Source organism: Lynx rufus, unplaced genomic scaffold, assembly GCF_022079265.1.
Source record: "Lynx rufus isolate CCGP_SWC_20201006 ecotype Redwood Valley unplaced genomic scaffold, mLynRuf1.p SCAF_1, whole genome shotgun sequence".
Lineage (NCBI taxonomy): Eukaryota > Metazoa > Chordata > Mammalia > Carnivora > Felidae > Lynx > Lynx rufus.
This window is the reverse complement of record NW_025814823.1, coordinates 80,995,140-81,019,820: the sequence shown is the minus strand read 5'-3', so window position 1 is coordinate 81,019,820 and position 24,681 is coordinate 80,995,140. Positions and strand designations below refer to the sequence as shown.

General features: G+C 48.0%; 1 protein-coding gene across 1 annotated transcript in view; it reads right to left on the bottom strand.

The window, feature by feature from the left end:
• Window positions 1–278: 278 nt before the first annotated feature.
• The window catches only part of TEX29 (testis expressed 29), a 40,952-nt gene continuing 16,549 nt past the window's right edge, over window positions 279–24,681 (bottom strand). The window contains exons 3-6 of the mRNA XM_047081814.1: window positions 22,929–22,998; window positions 22,074–22,243; window positions 21,281–21,435; window positions 279–1,751 (exon numbers count right to left, since the gene is read on the bottom strand). Coding sequence (XP_046937770.1) covers window positions 21,395–21,435; window positions 22,074–22,243; window positions 22,929–22,998 — 281 coding nt within the window. The 3' untranslated portion in view covers window positions 279–1,751; window positions 21,281–21,394. The remainder of the gene's footprint in view (window positions 1,752–21,280; window positions 21,436–22,073; window positions 22,244–22,928; window positions 22,999–24,681) is intronic.

Sequence of the window (24,681 nt, the reverse complement as noted above, 5' to 3'; positions counted from 1 at the left end):
TGTCTAGGGATGGGACACATGATGTCAGTGGCAGAGCTGGGACAGGGAAGCAGATCGACCTCCCCCAGACTCCAGGAGACTCCAGCATCTCCGCAATGATGCTCCAGCAAGCGTGCTGCGGACAGAAGGAGCTCCCCGACAGCAAAAGGGAAAATGTCCAGTGCCCAAACGTATCACTGCTGAACACGATCCTGGAGGTACCAAGAGTCGGGTGGTTTTCACAGAGATTTGGAACTCAAGGTTTTTAAAAAACATATTTTGTTGTATTAGTTCTCCATTGAAAAATACAGCATGTTCATTGAAAAAAACAATTAGGAAATGTAAATATACAGAAAAGAAAAATCACACAGAAATAAGCATTGATGTATTTTCTTTCAGTCGTACATATATAGTGATAATTTCACGTGTCAATTTGGCTAGGCCACGGGGCCCAGATGTTTGGTCAAAAGTCAGTCTGGAAATCTCAATGAAATTACTTGTTAGGTGTGATTAACATTTAAATCAGTGACTGAGTGAAGGAGATTACCCTCCATAATTGGGGGCGGGGGGGGGGGCTCATCCAATCAGGCGAAGGCTAAGACTGAGGTCTCCCCAAGAAGAGGGGATTGTGCCCGACGGCCTTTGGCATTGAACCACAACACCAGCTCGTCAGAATCTCCAGGCTGCCCTGTGCATCTGAGACTCACCAGGCCCACAGTCCTGTGAGCAAATTCCTTAAATCTGTCTGTCAAACACACGTATATAATATACATATATGTCTATTTAACTGTAGACACACACGCATTCTATTGGTTCTGTTTCTTCAGGAAACTAGAGAAAATGAGTCCAACACATATATACACATTTTTAATAAAAATAAGATTTTCTTTTCATACTGGAGTAGAACGCGCTTTTTTCGTGGGAGTAAAGCAGGCACGTGTGTCCATCAGGAGAGGCTCTCACATCCTGCCCCGCCAGCAGCTGCACGGAATTCGACCATACAGGTATGCCAGTTGTTCAACCGCAGATTTGCCAAGTTTCCCGATGAGGCTGCTCTCCTGCTCTCGTCCAGCATTTCTTACAAACTTGTCCCAAAGGTGACAGAGAGCCACCCTCGGCCCCGGGTGAATCAGCCTCCGTGCCTCCTGGCGCCGAGGGTCCCGGGGCTCCCGGCCCTTCATGGACTTTGGGGGCGCATGATGGGGGGGGGTCTGTTGGGCCCCGGGCTGCCCCTCACGAAGCCCTTAGGGACCACAGCCTGACGCGGCCTCGCAGGTGAGCGGTGTGTGTCCTGACCGCCGTCTACACCTGGGCTGCTCCCTCATCGATAATGTAATTATCAGGAGAGTCATATTGCTACACACACAGCGTTTTCAACCATTTATCACAATGTTGATCTTTATTTTAAATATAAATCAGGCCATCATTTATGTCTTTTATGTTCTTTGTATTTATTCAAGAATATTTAACTGTAGACAAAAGGTGACTTATTCATTATTCATCCTGAACAAGGCAAGTATGGTAATTTGAAAAGGCTGACATTTGAGCTTTTTGCCAACACTAGCAAAATTATATCCTTCCCATTGTAAATCAATGAAGTAGAATCATCGTGCACAAAGGAATTAAATCGCCTTGTCACTTTAATAAGGCCACCTTATATACAACCTTCAACCAACGCCATTGTGCAGAGAATGCTTCCTCTCCGTCCTCAGCCGCCTCAGATCTCAGCTGGCTTTCCAATTACACGGGCGTCCTCTGTGTCCTTCCCTTTCCTGAGAGACAGTGTCAGAATGTCACGGGCCCAACTTGCTATCAGTGGCCTGCACACATCACGGCAAATTAGCAAAACTGCTCCAGCCTTGTTGGCATTTTGTAAACCTGTTTAGTGGGTCTCCCTCCACGTGGAGCCCTCCCCTCTCATTCTGTCTCTTGCTTCTCGTGCCCCCCACACACACACACTCGCACGCACACACACGTGGTCACACGTGCACGAGCGGTCACACACACCTTAATTCTGTTAACTCATGTTGGCTTTCATTGAGAGAGTTCCACATTCTCCAGGCAGGAAGCATCTTTGTAACAAGAAGTGACAATCTTTCACATTTAGCCCTCTTAGGTAGACATCAAGAAAGGAACAGGTTGGGTTGGGGAGCAAACTCTAACACGAAGAAACAGCTTAACAGCAGCACAGAAGGCAGTTTTCGCTGACATCAGCAGGTTGAACACCGCTCTCCCCGGCGTTACATTCGTCACAACAGGGAAGATGTGCCCCTGCGGGACGCAGCCAACAAGCCTCCTCTATGCAAACAGAGCATCCTGACAGATGTCCAGGGCCAAGAATCTCCAGGTAGTGCACAAAATCCCCAACAAGAAATCCAGAGGTGGAAAGATAGGAAAGAAAAGAAATTAACAAAGAGGAAACAGAAAGAATAAAGCAGCAGAGGGAACTTGCTTAGGAAGTTAGTTATCAATGGGATAATAGATGCTGGTTTTATCCACAAGAGGAGGATGCCACAAAAGACCTATCCTTCATTCAGAAAACACAAAATAGGAGCCTTTTTTCTGATTTGACCGGCGGGATATAGAGAAAGTCATCCGGAAAGGGAAACGAAGACGGAGATGGAAATTCAGAGAAAGAAGTTTCAAGGATTAATCCAGCAATTTTGAAAATAGATTTCCAATGGAATTTCAGACATTGTCGCTGTCCCAGAGAGGCCAGTTGTACCCTGCGACCTCCATGTGGTGGCCCCAGGCATCTGCATTCCTCCTCTGGGCCCTGGGTGTCTCATGTCGAGGCCGGGGGCAGAGGGCAGCTCTCACTCCCTCCAGGGGGGCAGCCACACACCCTGGAGAGAAGCTTACCCTAGAGCAGCAGAGGGCACAGAACAGTTTCCTTGGAGAACTGGGCCACCCAGGTGTGGGGGAAGGGTCGAGTTACATCTGCCGTTCAGGTGAGCTTGCTCTGGGACACAAAGTGACTTGCCCACATGACCCAGTAGGCCTCCCAGGAAAGAACTGGATTCAGACCCAGGTCTGCTGGACTCCAAGCCTCAACTCTGTCTCTCCTGCACTTCAGAGATGGCTGCTGGCTCTGTGCAGGTGTGTGAGGTCTGCTTCTTGATGGGCCACACGTCCCCTGCTCTGCAATGATGGCTTTGCTATTGGAAAGGGGCAGGAGGCCCCGGGGCCCCCTCACTTGCAAGTGCCCCCCTCATTTCTTCTACCAGTTCATGGAGTTGATGCCTACTGTGTGCAGGGCCAGCTGCCCACACACACCTGCACCTGTATCACTGCAGCTTGGCTGGTCATTTCACCAAATTCGACACTCACAGCCATGTTCCAGTAAGAGAGCTGGCCAAGGAGTGAGTGGGTGCTTGCAAGACACCCTCGTGGGTTTTCCTGGGCAGGACCCTGCAGTGTTCGAGCCCCCTGCGAGAGCCGTCAGCAGGCTGGCATACTATGCAGTTTGGAAAAACCAACAAAAGACCTTCAGTCTTTTAAATCTCCCCTGAATTCCTCTTGCCATGAGATGCTTGAATGAGGAAACCAAGATGAAAATCACTAAAAAGGATCCACAGTCGACTTTCATGGCAGCTAAACGAGAAAATAGCACCACGTTTTTTTGCTCACTGACAGACGCTGTGCCAAGTTTTCATTTCTTTTTCAGTTCTTTGAGTCTTCTAATAGCATGTATTTAGTAAATATATATTTAAAGAGGAAAAAGGGAAGTGAGATTATCCAAAAAATAATACAAGAAAACTTGCTAGAACTGAAAGATGGGACTTTCCAGATTAACAGACCCCCGTGAAGTGGCCAGCACGGTAGCCACACAAGGGCTGGGACCCCATTACTTCTCTGTGAAGCCAAGGGCACACCACATCCCTCCACCATGACCTGGAGACAGAACAAACGTGCAAAACCCAGGAGCCACACCAGGAGCACAACCGGAGCAGCTCCACTCTGCCAGGCGGGGGAGGGGGAGCGCTGAGCAAGAACAGACAAAACCATGACAGAAACAGGCCCACCTTCCAAAAGGGAAACCTAGTGGATCAAAAAAATAGCTCCTGGGGGTGCTGGACACCCCACAGCAGGAGCAAATCCAGCCCCAGCCCCTGGCTTCTGAATCATCCCCAGCAAACGGAGCCGGGACTCCCCGGAGAAGCCTCCAGGCCAGGCAGGGAAACTATAAGACGTACCTCGACTGTCTCGTGGAAACAAAGTGAGAAACTGCTCAAAATATGAACAAACAGGATGCATGCATGTCAGGAGGGCACGGCAATCAACCAGAGGCACCCATACAAGTCAAATGTGGGGCAGTATGAGCAACCTAACAAATAATGGCAGTGTGGGATCACAACCCTCAAAGTAAGATAAATATTCATGAGCCCATACTGATGGAAAGAAATAACTGAATAAATACGGAAGACAGCAAAAATTCCACTTAATACTTATAGAAATACCAAGAGCAATAGAAAATCACCATTAGAATACCAGAAGAATAATGCCTGCAGAGAGATTCGTAGATAAATGCCAGACGTACGTGGCAAAACTTGAAGGAGAAACAAAATGCTTGATTGGCCTCCACGGCTCTCCCCTAAAATGTACCAATGACTGTAATGATTTTCATGTGTGCCCAAATTCTTCAATGCCCTCCCCAGAAGGTGGCACCAGACTCCCCTCTGCTTGAGAGTGGGCAAGACATACTCTCTCACTTCTGAAGAACAGAGCATGGGGAGAGGAAAGCGGTAACTTCACAGTGGAGAGGTCAGCAGACACCACCTTGACCCAGTGATCGTGGTCAGCCTTGACAGCCATATTGACACCACGCACCCTGATACGATCCGACGAGAAGGCACATCACCTCTGTAGTATCGTTCTCCAAAATCAACCACCTCAGTCTAGTCGTGAGAATCAGCAAACAAACCCAAACCAGAGGGATGCTCTACAAGATACCTGACCAGCACCCTCCAAAAGTGCCACAGTCGTAAAAACAAGGGAAAATGAAAAAACTGTCCTAAACTGCAGAGACCGAGAGCTGGGGGTTAGCATGTGCTATCCGGGATTGGATCCTGGGATAGGGAGGGGATACTGGCAGAGAAACTGGGGCAATCCTAACAAAGTGATGGCAGGGTAGACACGTTGTCCCAAAGTTAGGGCCTTAGTTTTGATAAACACACACGGTGGTGTAAGGTGTTCACGAGGGGTGGCTGAGGAAAGGTGCGCACGGGGACACTGCACAACCTTCACAACTCTTCCAGAAGTCTACAATGATTTTATAACGTGTTTTTAAGTTTATTTATTTTGAGACAGAGAAAAAGCAAGCAGGAAAGGGGCAGAGAGAGAATGCTAAGCAGGTTCCACACGGTCAGCGAAGAGTCCAACACGGGGCTCGAACTCAAGAAATGTGAGATCATGACCTGAGCCAAAACCAGGAGTCAGACATTTAACTGACTGAGCTGTCCAGGTGCCCCTAAAATTATTCTAAAATACAAGGTCCTTAAAAGGAAGTGTCATGACAGTGTGTGGGGATGTCTAACAATCTTGGGAGACAATGGTAGGGGGAGCTTAGTGGTATCAATTAAGAATCTTCCAGAAACAGAGAAAGAGTCACACCCTGAACTGAACCAAACCCCATGCTGTTGCCTACACAGTGCCCTCCGTTAGTACCACTCTAGTAAGATATTTCTAAAGGAACACAAAGTGACAGGCACCTCAGCTGGTGAAAGTGCTCCCTGCAAAAAAAAACAAAAACAAAGAAACAAAAAAAAAAAAAACCCAAAAATGAAAAACAAACAAACAACAACAACAACAACAACAAACCCACCACGGAGAACTGTAATACCCCAACCAGAAGTAAATACTATAAAACATTTTTTTCTTTAAAATGTTAAAAACTTCACATCAAAAATCCAAAAGCTGAAAACAAAACAGAAAGATTTAATATCAAAATAGGTGAATGAGAATTTGCTGAATTCAGGGAAGAAACTGAAGAAAAAGAAGTAAAAATTAAACTGTTTGGTGCCCCCAAGGGATAATATACTCAACTAGATATATAACAAGGGACACTGGGAATAGGAATAAAAACAGCCAGAAAAAATGGAAATAAGAAAGAAAGGTTTTTAAAGGATCAAAGGGAAAACCACTCGTACAGAAGACGGACAAAGATCTGATATTAAGGTGATCAGAAGTCCAAAAGGAAAATCACGTGACAATGAGAAGCTAATATTGGGGCATCTGGGGGGCTCCGTGGGTTAAACGTCCGACTCTTAATTTCAGCTCAGGTCGTGATCTCACGGTTGGTGAGTTCAAGCCCCGCATCAGGCTCCGTGCTGACAGCTCAGAGCCTGGAGCCTGCTTCAGATTCTCCCCCTCTCTCTACCCCTCCCCTGCTCATGCCCTGTGTCTCTCTGTCTCTCAATAATAAATAAAAACGTTAAAAAAATTTTTTTTAAATAAAACTCAAGATTTTCATATTGGTTCACAAAGTGAAACCCAGCTGCTGCTGTATAGAAGAGACACATCCAGGACAAAGTGCTTTATGCTGAACAGGCGAACAGGTGCCAGCCAACACAACCAATAGGGAAGCAGGAATATGAAAGTCAGCAAAGTACAAGCACAGGAAAGGCATTTAAAAAGACAACAACAACACTTTTGATACCTAAAGCAACAGTTCACAATGAAGACATATCTATCATGAATACCTATCTACATAACAGCACAGAATCCACTTTCTTGATGTGGGAACTTCACAAGAGGCAAGGAGAAGAAAACCCCACTAAAAGTCCAGGAGATAAGATCCACTTTATGGGAAAGCACATCTACTCTCAGTTTGAGAAAGGTCAAAAAGACACACACACACACACACACACACACACACACACACACACAAAGAAAGGAAATGGAATAATCCAGAAAGTAGATATTATGATAAATTATTAACTTTGGCTCTGAAAATCAAGAACATGGTCCTCCTCAAATGCCCATGGAACATTCACAGAGATTTACCACTTATCAATCACAAATAAAATTTAATAATAAAATACAAACATAAATCCCCAATAGAAATACAAAAAAATTAGCAATGAATACAGAATTGAAACACCAAAAGTTCTTTTCTCTTGAAAATTAAAAAAAAATTGTAATAAACAATAATTGACTGAAAAAAAAGTACAAATAAAAAGTGCAGAATTACCAACAATTAGTGTGATAAAATCACTATGTATCAGAATCCATAGAATACAGTCAAAATAGTGATCAGCAGAAATTTTATAACTTTAAATAATTATACCAAATATAATAAGTTAATTTAAAAAAGGAATTAAGTTCCTGACTCAAAAAGCTGGAAAAATAACAATACAATAAACAAAGAGAAAGCAGAAAAAATAACATAGTAAGTGTAAGAGCACATGTGATACAGAATAGAAACCAAGTAATATATAATATTTATTACGTATCACTATGTGGAACTACTAATGGGCTATGATAAAATAATAAAGAGAAAGACCAAATCAAAATGCTGTTTCTTTTAAAAGAAATGAACAGACAGCTCTATAATTTGCCTAATCAAGAAAATAAAGGGGGTGCTGGGGTGGGTCAGTTGGATGAGTATCTAACCCTTGATTTCAACTCAGGTCATGATCCCAGAGTTGCGGGATCAAGCCCCACATCAGGCCCTGTGCTGAGTGTGGAGACTGCTGGGGATTCTCCCTCCCCCACTGTTCCTTCCCTGCTTACGCGCTCTCTCTCTCTCTCTCTAAAATAAAAAATAAATAAAAAGAAAAAAAAAAGAAGTGATGAAAGAAACAACCATGAAACAAATGAACATAAAAATATAGTAAGATTTTGTAGAATTCTATGCAAATTCATTTAAAAACCCGCACAAAATGAGGATTTCCTAGGAGAATACAATTTGCTAAACATGACCCAAATAAATATGGAAAGCTTGAACAGACCTACTTCTACAGACAAAACACATGAAGTTATCAAAGAACTGTCTCAGGCAAAAGGACAAGGCCTAGGTGGTTTCACAGGGGACGTCCTCAGCAAATACAAGACAATCTCAGCATCATTAAACTGCTCTAGAGCACAGAGTATAACATTGACATCGAAAGCAATAAAGATAGTGCCAAAAAGAAAGCTACAGATCCACATTTCTTATAAATATCAATGCAAAAAATCCTAAATAAAATATGAGCACGAACAATCCACAACATATTAAAAAACAGTACATCATGTCCAAGTAGGACTTCCTCTTTCCAGGACTGTAAGGTTGGATCAATGTCAGAAAATCCATTAATATAATCTGCCATACTAAGAAAAGTTGTAAGGAAAAGATTACACGATTTTTTCCATAATATGAAAAAAAAATCCTGATGAGAAAAACACAATGTATGCTTCTCTACACACACTCACATATATGTATATCCATACCTGTACACATGCACACATGTGTGTACATTCATGTACATGTATGCAGATAGATACAGGCATGTATGTGTACATAGACTCAGCCTTGAATTCATCATCTGTCTTCATAGGAAACGATAGATGCATTTCCCATTAAGGTCAGAAACAAGGCAAGAATACCCACTCTCTGCACTATTTAACAATCAATTGGAAATAAAATGAATATAGTTAGATAAGGAAAATGAATTATAGGATTAGAAATTTGGAAAGAAATAAAACTTCACTTGCAGATGATGTAATAATATTCCCGGAAACCGAAGAGACTCAATACCAAAAATTACAAAAACAACAAAAGAAAAAATAGAAGAATGTAAAATGAATCTATAAAAATCAACAGCGTGTGTATGTACACACCCAAACAATGAACAATATAATGGAGAAGAAACTCACCATTACAAAAGCAACAGAAAGGATAAAGTACTTAGGAATTAACTTGTCAAAAAAGACACAAATATGAAAATAAGTTTAAACCAGCTTTAAAAACACGAAAATGGGGTGCCTGGGTGGTTCAGTTGGTTAAGTGTCAACTTTGGCTCAGGTCATGATCTCATCATTCATGGGTTCGAGCCCCGCGTTGGACTCTGTGCTGACAGCTCAGGTCCTGGAGCCTGCTTTGGATTCTGTGTCTCCCTCTCACTTTCTGCCCCTCCTCCACTCATGCTTGTGCGTGCTCACTCTCTCTCTCTCTCTCAAATAAATAAAAACACAAAAACAACTTTAGCAAATACAAAAACATCCCTTGTTCTCAGATGGGATAATGCAATATTATAAAAATAGCAATCCTCCTGGAGATAGTACGTAAATTTAACAACACTGAAATAAAACTCCCAGTAAGTTTTTATTTTGGATTTACACAAGTTGATTCTAAAGTTTAAATGAAAAATTAAGCAGACAGTAACAACTAGAAAAACTCTAAAAGAAGAGCGAGGAGGGAGGATTAGTCCTACCAGATATTAAAACACACTAAAAAGGGGCACCTGGGTGGTTCAGTTGGTTAAGCATCTGACTTCGGCTCAGGTCATGATCTCAAGGTTCATGGGTTCGAGCCCCGCGTCAGACTCTGTGCCGACAGCTCAGAGCCTGGAGCCTGCTTCGGAGTCTGTGTCTCCCTCTCTCTCTGCCCCTCCCCCACTCACACTCTGTCTCTCAAAAATAATAAATATTAAGAAAAAATTTTTTAAAAACATACTAAAAACCCTCAGTAATTACAACTACAGTATTGGTAAATGGATAGACTGACCAGTGGAAAAGTCCAGGCATGGACTCAAAGGTATATGGGAAGATGGCACATGAGAAAGGGATGTCGCAGCTTGCTGGGAAAAGACAGACTTTGTAGTGACAAAGGACATCGTGATCACTGGGTGGCCCATCTGAAAGAAGGCAGAAATGGGTCCCTAGTTCACATCACATGCCAGAATAAAGACCAAATGAACGGATCAGGGATTGAACGGACAAACATCTAGCAAAACAAACGGGTGAATTCTTTTACAATATGGATATGAAGGGTGTGAGGAAAGATTTTTAAACTCTAACTTATAGTTAATATGCAATAAAAGCACAGATGGATTGAGTATAAAAACTTTTTAAGTTTCTGTGAGACACCATAAATCAAGTCAAATTGATAGACAAATTGGGAGAAGTCTCTGCCACATTGCTCCCAGATAAAGGGCTAGTCCCCGTAACAAATAAAGTGATCTCAAAAATAGAGGAAAAGGACAAAATTCCAATGGAAAGATGGACAAAACACATAAGCAGTTCACACAAAAAAACAACATATATAAGGCCCTTAACATATGAAAAGATGCCCAATTTCACTCATAAATCCAAGAATGCAGAATTAAATCCCAGATGCACTGGGATACCATATCCCCGTATTGTGTGGACAAAACCTCAAAAGTGTGACCACACACCCTGTTGGCAAAGCAGGCACTGTGGGCATTGCTGGTGCCTGCAGTCACGCCTATAGTCATACCTAAGAACACCGTGCACTTACCCCTTCACCCAGAAATCCCACCTGCAGGAACCCGCCCCAAGAACTACATCTTCACAAACACACACACAAGGTTATCCACATTGCTGGTATTTCTAATTGTAATATATAATTACCTAAGTGCCCATCTACAAGCAACTAGCTATATAATCTGTAGCATAGCCACATGATGTATTATGCAGCTACAAACAGGAAAATATTGTAAACTAATGTAGGGTGAGTTCCAGGACATGTATTAAGTTCAATAAGGAAAACACAAAAGAGTGTATATAGTGTGCCAATTTTGTATACCAGAGAAGGTTCACTGGGGCACCTGGGTGGCTCAGTCGGCTGAGTGTCTGAGTCTTGATTTCAGCTCAGGTCAAGATCTCAGGGTCCTAAGATCGAGCCCCATGTCGGGCTCTGTGCTGAGTGTGGAGCTTAAGATTCTCTGTTTCCCTCTGCCCCTCTCCCCCGCTCTGTGCTTTCTCTCTAAAATTAAAAAAAAAAGAAAAAAAGGTTAAGAACTGAACTACTGACTACAAGTTATCAGACTATTCACACCTTGTGCAGTGCACTCTAAGGACAAAAATCACTGCAAAGAAATCTTGAGTATTTCTTAAGTTTGCTTTCGCCAGTGCTGTTGGTGTAATGATTCTGAAGTGAATTTGGGAGTGCTATAGCACGGAGCAAGGAGTCGAAATATATTACTCTTTGGGAAAGCCAGGTCTCACCGCAAGAGAAGGGGAACACAGATATGGACAACCCTGTGCTGTTGGACCTGAGCTGGAGCGTGAGTGTGAATATGGGACTCCTGGTTCTGTCCACTCCAAAGGCCACAGGCAGTGACGCCCCCGTAGTGACAGGCATACCCACTCCCCGGGTCATGGTTTATAAATGTCACTCCTCATGAAAAGAAATCATGGCTTCTTAAGAAAGTCAGGTCATTCCGGGCCTTAGTCAGAGAAAGAACCGAGTGAGCTTGGACCATCTCTTGTCAGAAGGCAGACAAGTACTTAGAGACAAATGAGGTGTGTCAGAAAGATACAAGAACCTGATCAAGAGGCTCCTGCGGGCCAGACTTGGAACAATTTGATCTTCAAAAAGAATTATGATGGTAATCGATTATAATACGTTGGATTCAAAAGAATAGTTGAATCTACAGTGAATTATCTTCCAAAGGCTAGAGAGAGAAATTCTTCTTCACAAAAGCAAGCCGGTTAATAAACGTGGCAGGTGTGACAGAGCTGGAGTGTCACCGTCCTGCACCCACACTTGACAGAAGCAGAAGTCACTGGATAAAGGTCCTTGGGGAACAGACACTCTCGCCACTTCAATTTATCATCCCCCAGGCTTCTCGCCCACTTCCGAAAGGACAAGTTATTCATGCGTGACGGGGCCGGTAGTCCTCTCAACCACGTGGTTCAATGAATCGTATGTTCTCCTGCTCCAGCGAAGCAGGAAGAACACCGCACCTGTCACCTCTGCAGTGGCCACACTGAAAGGTCTGACCTGAATCGACCCACGAGGAAAAAGCCAGACAATCTGTACCGTGGAAGTCACGTGACACAACTCACCTGGACTCCAAGGTGCTGAGGTACTAAAAGAGAAAAAAGGGGCTGTGGGGGGACCGAGTGACTCTTGGTTTTGGCTCAGGTCGTAATCTCACAGCTCATGAGTTCAAGCCCCACGTCAGGCTCTGCACTGATAGCTCGAAGCCTGCTTGGATTTTCTCTCTCCCTCTCTCTCTCTCTCCAAATAAATAAACAAACTTAAAAAAAAAAAAAAGGCCATGAATACTGTTGTGAATTAAAGGAAATTAGGGAGACATTATAAACTACTGCAATGTGTGGTCTTTAATAGTTCCTAGATTGAAAAAAATACGTCCAAGACATTTGGGAGACAATTGGGTAAATGGGAATATGGGCCTCCATGATTTCTTGGGGGTAACAATAGCTCTGTGAGGCTGAGTAATACCCTTTGTTCCTAGGAGATAGTGAGGTACTTTTAAACGATTCAATAGTGTGTGTGCACACGTGTTTTTGATTGTAAACTACAAAGCATTATTTGCATGTTAGAATGTGCTTATGTGTGAATTTGATGAAGGGTAATTTTCTTTTAAGATTGATTTATTTATTTGAGAGAGAGCACGCGTGAGTAGGGGAGGGATAGAGATAGAGACTCCCAACCAGGCTCCGTGCTGTCAGTGCAGAGCCCAATACAGGCCTCGACCCCACACACCATGAGATCGTGACCTGAGCCGAGATCAAGAGTCGGCCACCCAACTGACTGAGCTCCCCCGGGTACCCCAATGGGGGGTAATTCTTGAGGAAGAGGAGGCACAGGTGCAGACACGCGACTTCTCAGGTCATCTGGAGAGAAGTGAGCGTTGAGACCTAGGCACCCCTGTGTGTCCACTTCTTCCCCTGCAAGCCACAAGGAGTGAAATTGCCGGGGACCAGAACACAGCCCAAGTGGTTTTTATTCCAAGAAATAAAGCCTCCCAGCTAATGAGAGATTATATAAAAATCTTGAGGTCGAGTGGAAGACAACAACAAAAATGTGTCCCATTGTCTGGTCCACCCCAGGCTCTGCTATGACCCCCAAGCTGGTGAGTCTGTGTGCCTGGGCCCAGCGGGCTGCTATGTGGAGATCGGCAGGTGCCCCTCGCAGTCCCAACCCACACCCGGAACAGAGAGACGGGAAAACGTCACCATTGGGAGCCAGGAAAGCTTGCCCTGCAACCACGGGGACCAAAATAAACATCTGCCTTCCAATTACAGGCAGGAGCACACACACTGCAGCATTAGAACTCCTTCCACTCTCCAGATTTAGTCCTCATTTGAGAGTTTCCTGAAATCACACAACTAAAAACACGCACACGCGGAAGAACACGCGGTGACGATGTTCTGAGCTCTGCTTACATTGCTGGTTTTAGTTGGAAAACATTAGCACCGAATGACCTTTTTCTGAAGGGTATTTAAGGAGACAAAGCAATTTTCTGTACTGTGGTTGCCATAGTGATGGGCCCTTTGAAAGGCTCGGGGAGAAATGATGTATGTCTGTAACCCATGGCCGTGGCCACAACAAACGGCTCAGTAAAGCAACATTTGGGGATTCATTTGAAGCAGAATAGAGAAACAGGTTTTTAAAAACTCAACCAGGAAAGAAGGGGAAGGAGGACTGTGCAGTGCTGCACAAGCAGAGCGGAGGTGATGGGCAGGGCACCGATCCTGCGGGGGAGGACGCCAGGGCCCTGGGAGGGGCTGGTCAGCTCATGGAGCCCGGTGGGTCTCCGTGGCTGGGGGCGGTGGCTGGCGTGCAGGGGATACTCTAGCAGCCTCCTCCGAGGCCCCTGCCCCCTCTCCCAGCCCAAAACTGGCACTTGGGTTTCAGAACAAGGGAGGCCCCACCAAACAGAGCCAGTACTCCTGGGAGGAATGGCTGACCCCAAGGCTGGGGCAAAGAAGGCACCAGATGACCTGGAAAATTGCGTTGTGTCAGAAAGCAGAAAAGTTCTTGAAGAATGACAGTGACATGCCAGAGACAGGGGAGCCCCTTGCAGGGGCTTCCTCTGGCCAAACTTGAAAGGATTCAAACATCACAATAAATAATGGTAGTTAACAGACAGCAGCCCATTAAACCACTGGACCATGAGTCCATACGGATATGAGTGAATGAGTGAATATGTAAACAGGAAGTTTAATCAGGACACTTACCTAATTTCAAAGTACCCACACATGAGATTGTAATCAAGCAGAAAAGAGTGACATACAGCAGATAAGACTGAGAGATGTCATGGTAACAGCATCGTAACAGTGATAAAGATGGCCCCACTAGCAATGGGGGCCATGACACCTGATACATGCGAGGATTAGACACAGCACTGCCTCTCTGATGTCCATGCTAAAATGCATGTATTCACAATGAAGCATCATGGGGCACCTGGGTGGCTCAGCAGGTTGAGCGTCCGACTTGGGCTCAGGTCATGATCTCACAGTTCGTGAGTTCGAGCCCCACATCAGGCTCACTGCTGTCAACCTGTCAGCACGGAGCCCACTTCACATCCTCTGTCCCCCTCTCTCTGCCCCTCCCCTACTTGTGCTTTCCCCCCACCAAAAAAACAACAAAAAAAACACATTATCAGATGAACCCCATGTAAGGAAATTTCTACTAAGCAACTGCCCTGTAATCTTCTACAGTGACTTTTCTGTGTTAGCCCAGGGAAGCCTGAGGAATGTTCCAGACTGAAGAAGATGAAAGGGACCTGACAGCTAAATGTAAGATGAGCTGAACCAGACCCTTTGAATACGAAGGGCATTAGTGGGAGAATTGGCAAAATTTGAATGGGGTCCAAGGATTAGATGGTAAAGTCAATATTAATTTCCTAATATTGAGAGTTGGATTGGATTGTGATTATGTAAGAGAATATCTTTGTTTACTGGAAACATGCATTAGAACATATGGGAGAAGGGCATGATGTCAGCAATTTATTCTGAAATGGTTCAGTAGAGAAAAAAAAACTTTTGTACCATAATTTGCAACTTTTCTGTTAGTTTGAGAGGGTTTCAAAAAATAGGTTTAAAAAAGGCAAATTACTAACATCAGAAATGAAAGCTGGGACATCACTACAGATCCCACAGGCATTAGAAGGATAAAAGAGGAAAACTGAACAACTTTACACCTACGAATTTGATAATTTGTATGAAACAGACCAACTCCTTGAAAGATACAATTTGCCAACTCACATAAGAAGAAACAGACAATAATGTTCCAAGACAGAAAGCACCAGACCCCAGACCCAGACGGGTTTACTGGTGAATCTGACCAAACACTTGAGGAAGAAATTATACTAATTTCCTACCATCTCTTCCATAGGACAGAAGCAGCGGGAGCAACCATTGTCCTTGTGTTGGCTGCAGACAGGGCTTTGCGAAGTGTTTGGGTGAGACAATGCATGCCCAAAAGGTGGAGGGTTTTTCTCCCTTTTTGGTACCAAGAGCCAATTTACCCAGAAATGGAAGTCAGCACATCACTGCACCCACGAGATAGATTCGTGGCCGTGGGTGGGATCCCACTCTCCAAGCTACTCAGGAAGACAAGTCTTGTCAGTTGGAACCACATGACCAGACACAAAGCTGCATGATCCTTAAGTGGTGAAGTCCTGGGGGCAGATTTCACAGTGCTGCCAGCAAGACCCTGCACTAAGGGAAGCCTATTTCTAGCCTAAACCCACCCAGGAAGCCAGCACCGCAGTCTTGTTGTTGACCTTGCCAAAACCAGTCACCTCTGCTTTGCACACTTGGCCCCCCACCTCTCCCCTTTGAGCTGACCCCTCACTTCTCCCATCCCCACCCCTGTGTCCTCTGTGTCTCTTCACCCAGCTTACTTTCCAAGGTCCTCCTACTAGAACTTCCCTCTAGACACCCTTAACCCTTCTCCCCTCCCCTCTCAGCATGCTCCATTGGCTAAACTACAAGCCTGCTTACTCCAGTTCTCCATCTTGTCTACACCTGCACCCCCAAGGCTGAAGGACAAGAGGAAGCCTGCAACTGTGCTGTGCTCACCATGAACCATGACCACTCACCTCGTGGGTGCCCAGAGCCCCCTGCCTGCCTCTATCTACCTGCTCCTGACTCTGAGGCCCGGCTGGCAGCAGCCTGCACACCCTGATACAGGTGGTCTGCTGTGGGCACAGGCTGTGCGGTCCTAACAACATCCCTAGGGTGCTGGAGTGTCTGTAACCAGCAGCACTCTTGCTACCCCGCGGTCCTAGACGAAGGCTCACAGCAGCCCCGTCTCCGCTTTCTGCTGCCGCCGTGACAAAGCACCACGCACTCAGCGGCATGATACAGCATGGATGTGTTAGTTCTGCCGGTCGGTGGGGGGCACAGTGAAGGTGTCGGGGAGACTCCATTCCTTGCCTTTATCCAGCTTCCAGGAGCGCTCGCTCCTGGGCTCATGGCCACTCCACAATGCCTCCTCCGCCTTCCCAGGCTCACCTCCCTCCTACCGCTGCGGCGAGGGCCCACTTCTCAGGACCCGGGTCACCAGCCGGGCCGGCCTCCAGGACCCCGAGTGTGTCACATCTGCAAAGCGACTCACACATGCGCAGGTTCTGGGGATCAGGACGCAGGCATCTCGGGGGCTGGCTTTCTGCCTCTTGCCCATCCTCTCTCTCCCAGCTGAGGACAGAGCTTTGTCTGAAGACTGTAGCAGTTTTGCTGCCATGTACCTCTGTGTACCTGGGTGTGCACCGTTTCACGGATCACAGCGGCACCTGCCACTGCTTGGGGGAAGCTGGTTCCCGGCTCATCCCGAAGGACCGATTTCGTGCAGCTCTCAGGCAGGCTGACACACTGGGATGGGTGGGGCCAGAGGAAAGGCCGGCCCCACCTCAGTCCCCTCGTCATCATCCCGCATACCCCACCCATGGGCCACCAAGGTCCCAGGCCACACCACACCCAGTGTCCCCAGGAGCTGCCCCCCACCCCCCCCAGCCCCCGGCCCCACACCTGGCCAATTGCTCTGGAGCCCTCCTCCCAGTTGCAGAGATGTTCACAGACCTGAAGACGTAAACGTGCTCATTCTACTGCTAGCCGCACTCCGGAAAGCCACTCTGGGGGGAATTTATTCTACGCGCCTGCATTTAATTTCTAAAATCAGTCTGGGAAAGCAAGAGATTGAGGTTCGTTTTTAAAATCTATTTACTTGCAACCTAGAAATAAGCACAAAGAGACAGACTGTGGATCATCCTGGGAGGGAAGGGAGAGTTGTGAGCCAAAGACTATGCTCAGACTTTCTTTTTCTTGTGAACAATCAGCAGCAGCCTCTATGTGGACTGGACCCGGGAAGTGTCGTGTCCTGTGGGTGACATACCAACACAACATGGAGTGGGGACGTGCCGAATGGTACTAGGCAGTTAAATACACAGGATCCAAATCGAGACTTAACGGCAAGTTCATTATCTAAAAATCAATCAGCTTTTCTTTGCTTCATCAAAAGATCAGATGATAGTGTATGCCACCTTACTTTCAGAATAAAATGTTTTTATTCTCAGACAAGTGAGAACAATGAGAATTATTCCATAATCTGTCAGGTACTGCACGGGCCGATGGAGGAGGGTTTGTGTCTCTGTGAGGGCAGGCTCATGGCATGCCCGTCGTAGACGTGCAACAAGCTTCAGCGGCAAAGAACGAGATGATCCCGGAACGCAGCGTGGACAGAAAACACTGCGAGCGGTTCAAATGGGACACTCATGGCCAGGACTGCAGGCCTCCTTCAGGCCCAGACGACCTGGCCTCCACTTCCCCCAGACCAGGTGGGCCTCCCCGACCTTCTGCAGGACCTGGTGAGGTCTCTTTGTCCTTCTGGGCACTGACAAGCCTGACGTGACCCTTCCCAGGCCCATCCCCTCCCAGGATGATGAGGGTAAAGAGAACGTGGGTTCTAGCTTCCCTTGGTGCGGGCAGCCAGCAGTGGGGCCAGGGGCAAAATCACGGCAGTGAGGAAGAGGGTACCAGGTAGTTTAGCCACACCGCACAATCCGAGGTACCAGTTTCCACATGACTGCTCTCGCTCCAGAACCGGCCTCAGGTCTGGGGCCCCCGCACCACCCACACTCCAGCTGGCTGCAAAACTGGGGGTCTGCACAACCACCCTTGCATACCACAATTTGCCAGAGCCACCCACAGGACTCGAGGAAGGAGTATACTTAGGATTCAAGTTTCATTGTATCAAGAGGACACAGATCAGAACAGCCAAAGGAAGAGACGCACAGGACGAGGTAGAGGGTCCCACAGGTGCCGCTTCTGTGCCCTCGGGACGCACCACCCTCCAGGCACATCCATGTCGGTCAGCAACCAGGGGCACTCAGCCCAGCCCGGAGCCCAGCGTTTCCTGGGGCTTCATTATATAGACACAAGACATGACTGATTACACTGCTGTCCGTGTGGTTGAACTCAACCTGCTGCCCTCTTCTCTCCAAGGGGTTGGGCTGACAGCCCATGGCCCGTGTGCCTGGTGCAGCTGACTCCGTCCTGAGTCACCTTGTTAGCAACTGTCTAGGGGCCCACCCTGAGTCCCAGAGACATTTCTAGCCCTTGGGAAACTCCCAGGCAACAGGGACAGAGACCAGACCTCTCCTTGGGCTGAGGCCACCTTCTTCATTACACTGAGGGGTATTGGTCAGCATTCTCCAGAGAAACAGGAGGCTGATTCTAAAGAAGTGGCTCATGCAATTATGGAGGCTGACAGGTCCCCAGGTGTGTAGTCAGCAACCTGGACACAAGGAGAGCCAATGCTCTGAGCTCCAACCCGAAGTCAGGCAGGCTCAAGACCCAGGAAAGCCCATCTTTCAGTTCAGATCAAAGGCAGGAAAAACAATGTTTCTGTTCAAAGGCAATCAGGCAGGAGGAGTCCCTCTTACTCAGAGGACAATCAGCCTTCTTATTCTGTTCAGGCCTTCAATTGACTGGATGAGACTCACCCACACTAGGGAGAGCCATCTGATTTCCTCAGTCTACTTGATTCAAGTGTCAATCTCATCCAGAAACCTCTTCACAGATGCATCGAGAATTATGTTCGAGTAAACATCTGGGCACCTTGTGGCCCAGTCAGGTCGACACATAAACATCACAGGAGAAAAGACCAGCATCCATTACTGTCCCAAGCACAGGCTGGACTCAAAATATTGTGTTAGAGAAGAAATGTGAAGAAAATAGCATCTATGATCAAGTACTAACTATGGTCATTTGTGGTCATGGGGACACGAACAGTTTATTTCTACTTTTCTGAATGTTTTGTGTTTTCTGTAATAGAACTAAGGAAGTAAAAACATAAGCAGCCATTTAGTCCCATAAATGGAGTGTACTCATTGTGTGCATGCACCTGCATTCATATGTGTGTACATATGTGCATATGTGTATATGTACTCAGCTTCAACTGGCTGATGCTCCTTCCCAACCCTGGTGAGGGTTAAACTGTCCACTCCACGAAGGGGAGGGGGCTAGGCCAAGCCAGCGCCATCCAGGGAGGCTCACAGCCACCTGCTGGACACGCTGCTGCCCCGGACAGTGAGCAAGGCGGGGTGGGCTGGACTCGGATGCACCTATCCCCCTTCCCGCCTCCAGAACCACACCGTCCAACACACAGCCCCCGGCCACATGCAGCCACTTGCAAACGGGGCCAGTCTGGACTGAGAAGCTCTCAAAATGTAAAACTCAGAGAGTTGTAAAAGGGCATGGGAAGTGTGTTATACAAACTCGTGTTTCCACACCGACTGTGTGTTGAAAGGACATTTGGGGATCTGGGGTTACAGAGAACGTGCTACTGCACCTCATCTCAGCCATGTTACTTTCTCAAGACCATGCGAAACGGCACACGTGTCCCCTGCCCTTTCCAAGTACAGCGGGCGGATTTGCTCCCAGCCTGCGGGGAGCCATAACAAGCTCTTCTTTGGGGGCACAACTCCTTCCAGTCCCCTAAATAAACCTGAGGCTCATTGGAGTAGATGAACTTCGACCCAAGGTAGCTCTGACAAGGAAGCCCTTAGAGCAGGAACCGGGTGGGAATCGCCATCGGGACCCCCAGAGCCAACAATGCCAGGCCCTGCCGACCCGCCCACTGGGCTTGACCTGTTGCCCTGACATTCGGTGCTGAGTGCTCACCCCTTTAAGCAGAATGTATGCTCAACTTGATATATATATTATATATATATCACACACATACACACACACACATATATATATAGTATATATATTATATAATATATATATTATATATATCACACGTATACACACACATATACATACACACGCATGTATATGCACACGCGTGCACACAGACATGCATGTGCATGCCTGCATGTGCAGTGTGTACAGGCATACATACATCATGCGTGTGCACACATATGTGCGCGTATACATCCACACACATGCATACACACAAGTGTGTGTACACATACATGTGCACACACACGCACACATGTGCACACAAGCATACATACGTGTGCACACACGTGCATACACATATACATGCAAGCATGGGTACATGTGAGAATACACATGTGTACATGTCTACGTGCACACACGTGTACACATACACATATGCATGTGCATGTACATATGTACTCATACATATGCATATACACAAGTATACATATATACATATGCACACATATACATATACATATATATGTGCACACACATAAGATCATGCACAAATACAGATACACATTCACACACACGAGCATGCATACATACGTGTGCACACGCATACATGTAGACACACGTGTGCAGACATACATGCACCCGTATGCATACACACATGCACACATATACATGTATGCACATATGTACACACATATGAATGCAGGTGCATGCACACACAGATGCTCACACACACATTAAGCCCACAATGTCCGGATGAATGAGCCACACCTGCTCTGGAGAACACAAGTTTCCAAGGTAGAGGGCAGAGATTCTCCAAGACTAGGGGCTCGGTGGGCTGTAACCCCCATGGTTAGCACCCACTAGTCGTGTTCTGTCACAGAAGAGGGGCTGTGAGGAAGCTGTAGCAGACCGCCGGGGGCCTCCCAGAAATGGATGCCACGCCCCTCCTGGGCAGGTCCTGAGGCCCCGTGAGTCAGAGCGACAAGCCCACCTACCCTGTCTTCTGAGAAAGGGCGCGGTGGCCTCGCCCGGCGAGGTGCTGTGAGCTGCCTGGACTCCGGCAGCGCTAACAAGCGGCACCACTGAGCGCTGGAAGCTTCCAGCGAATGTCTGCGCACTTCCCAGGTTGTCTCTGTCCGAAGGTAGAATGACAGCACTGACTACAACGACACGGAACAAGAAGCATCTAAAATACCTTTATTGTCTCGTCATTGATGCTGTTTCCATCACACATTTCACAGCGGTTCGCCAGCTGGACCATTTCACTTGGGTGTTTCTGCCAACCTTCACTCTGCCTCTGCCGTGCACCTCAGTCCTCGGTTTCTTCATCTTCCATTATTGTCAGTGTTGCTGGATTTAAGATAAAGAAAGAGTGGATCTTTTGAATGGAATACTCAGCCACGTCATGAGGTCTGTGAACACGCCAATTATATGCCATGTAAACAACGATTTACTCAAAGGCCAGTTTGGTCAGTGGGTCTGTGCTGCCTGCTCTGTTACCCAAGGAGAGCGTGGCTTCTGGTGGCTTCGCTCTGCAGAAAGTGCCCTGAGAAGGTGACGCCCTGCCCTGTGGGAAAGACCACAGCTCAGACACGGCTCGGTCAGGGGCAAGGATCTGGATCCTAAAAGACGTTTCAGGAGACCTCTTCTCCCCGCCCTTCTGCTTCCCAACTGCTCCAGTAAAACCAAGTCTCCATGACTGACGGGTTAAGGAGAGACCCAGAGAGGGCGTGTCCCTGCAGATGCCACCTAAGGCAGAACTGACCATTGGGGACGCTTCCTTCTCTAACCCGGCCAGGTGCTCGCCTGTGAAAAGCAACGATGGCCAGAGCCCCAGGAGAGACTTAATACATATACCAATGCCTGTGCTTCCTGCAGAGCACCCCCCTGGGACCAGCAGCAGCAGACCATCAGGCCGTCACGGTAGCGGCCGGGTCCCCACACCACCGCCAGGACGTGCCCTGTGTGGGGACAGCCCTCCACCTCACCATCCTCTTCCTCCTCCTTGCTGTCCTTGCTCCTGTTCAACGGCTCCGCACTCCCAGGCTTGGACCCCACCTGCTCGCCGGAGAGCGTCAATTCCACTTGATCGCTGGACATGGGTGACGGAAGCAGTTCCGTGCGGAGTTCCTTTTCTCTCCTACTCTCCTGAACAACTCTAACGGGGAGAGACTCTTTGTTACAATCAGGGAAATTAAAGATGGAAAACTGAATGGGCCACTCAGTCCTCCACCAGGACGTCCCCCTCAAACAGGGTTCAGGGTTCAGGATCACGCTTTGCCTTAATAGCTCCCAGGTTAGTTTCCTATACAGGCTGAAACACACAATCGTGTGTGGCATTCAGACTCCGGAGGGTGAGAACAGGGACGGGGCAGTATGACTCTGCAGAAAGGCCACTCAGGATGTCACCGGGCACCAGAGGAGTTCCCACAGGAGGGGACTGGTTTTCCTTGCTGCGGGACAAAGTGACTTGACTAGTCTCACTGGCTTTTCTCCACGTCACAAGGGGGCTTGCGGTGGGGGTACCTTGGCCCCAAGTGGCAGCGAGGAATCCAGGCCTGCCTGTGGGCAGCTGCCAGTGGCCACGGCCTCGTGTCCTCCCCACCGAAAGGAGAGGGCAGATTCTCATCTACACCATAACAGCAGACACCGGACAGGGTTCTCATGGGCAAATGGGGGCCGGCAGGGGGCTGACAGTGTGGGTGCTCCTTAAACGTTGGCATGGACCGGGGGTGGGGGCTGCTGTCAGGAGCTCAGGCCCTGAGAGGATCCCCCACCTGCTCCCTAGCGCCCTGCGTCCTGCACCTTTTGTGGGTGAGTTCAGACAGGGAGAGACAACTGACCTGTAAATGATAGTGATGACAAAGGCCCCAGCAATGATCACGATCAAGGCAGAAAACACCTGCACGTAGACTGGAAAACAGTTTGTTACAAGTCAGTCCGGCCTCCGAGGTGGGCAGTACCCCTGCCCCTGCCCAGGCGGCCTCTCCTCCAATCCTTCCCTGGGGACACTGCCACGGGCTCCACGCGGGCCATGAAGAGGACAGCTGAGAGCTGCCCATAAGACAGTGGTGCGGGCAGCTCCCTGGTCTCCTCCAGAAAATCCCCTTTGCCGCCCATGATCTGGGCCTCCCTCCTCCAACTCCCAGGAACCGGTTTCTCCATCTTCAGGCGAGTTATCCCAAGGCTGCCGTACTAACAAGGGGCTCCACTGTCCCCACACTGCCCATGTCTTCCCTAGACGAGCCCACCGGAAGAGCCAAGGCCTCAAGGTGACTCTCGGAGGGGGCAGGCGGCCCCTGTGGCCATGGTCCCCAGTGCAGGAAAGCTCTGGGCCCCTTTTCACCCCCGTGGAAGCAGGCGCAGGTGAGGCCCAGCCTTCTCTTGGGGACCCTCCACCGCAGGACCCTCTCCCACCCAGCTGGGATGGACTTGTGGGTCTCCGTGTCACAGAGCGGTCTCAGGCAGAGCGAGGCACTGTATCCGGGAGGCCTGGTGCCCATGAGCGTGCCCCGGCGGGAGCCCTCCACCCAACACGGTCTCCGACAGGCAGAGGGAAGGGTCCAGGGGACTGGAGGGCAGAGCTGAGCTGCCAGCAGGCAGCACACACACCGTTGTCACCACTGCCACTTCTCTCGCTACTTTCACTCTTAAGGGACAGAGCCCAGCCTCCTTGGAAACCCCACCCTGAGTGACAAGATGTGCTTCAAGTCTCTTACCTCCTCCCATAAACCGTTTTCACCCATCCTTAACTGGCAGGAATACTGCTGGACGCTGTGTCCTTGGGAGTGGCCTTCGTGTCCTGAGGCAGCTAGAAAAAAGCACCACTAACCAGTGGCTTAACGCAATAGCGAAGTACAGTGTCTGGGTTATAGAGGTGGAAGTCCAAAATGGAGGTATCCCTTGAAGACTCTGGGAGGTCCTGCCTGCTTCTTCCATCTCCTGGTGGGCCCGGCGCCCCCGGGTGTCCTTGTCCTTGTAGATGCATCCCCCGCTCTCTGCCTCGTCATCTTGGGGCATCTTCCCCACGTGACCCTGTCTTCATGTGGTGCTCCCCTGTGTGCGCTGCGTCTAACTCAGGCTCTTCTTAGAAGGACACCAGTCGTACTGGAATCAGTGCCTCTACTCCAGCGTGACCTCATCTTCACTGATCACATCTGCAAAGACCCTGTTTCTACGTAAGGTCACATTCACAGGTACCGGAGGTTTGAACTTCGGCAGATCACTTAGGGGAACACGGTTCAACCCATGACAGAAGGTTAAGCAGTAGCTGCAGAGAAAGCTGCTTCCCAGGCATGGGAAGGTGACTCCAGTGGGAATTATATTCTCTGGACTGAGCCAGAGGGTCTCTGAGAACGGACGGGGCCTCCGGGATCCTTTCCGTGGGGGCTGAAGTCAGAAAACTGAAGGGGGCTGAAGCCAAATGCTTAATTTTCTCATATTGATATGAGCTCAGTAGGGGATGGTCAGGCATAGGAAGGGTGCTCCGTGGTCAAGCGTGCATCAGGAAGAGGACGGAGGGGGTGGGGGGCTGGCCTGTGTGGTCACCAGCACACCACAGCAGTGAACCAACTGGCGAGCTACTTGTTGGAGGCT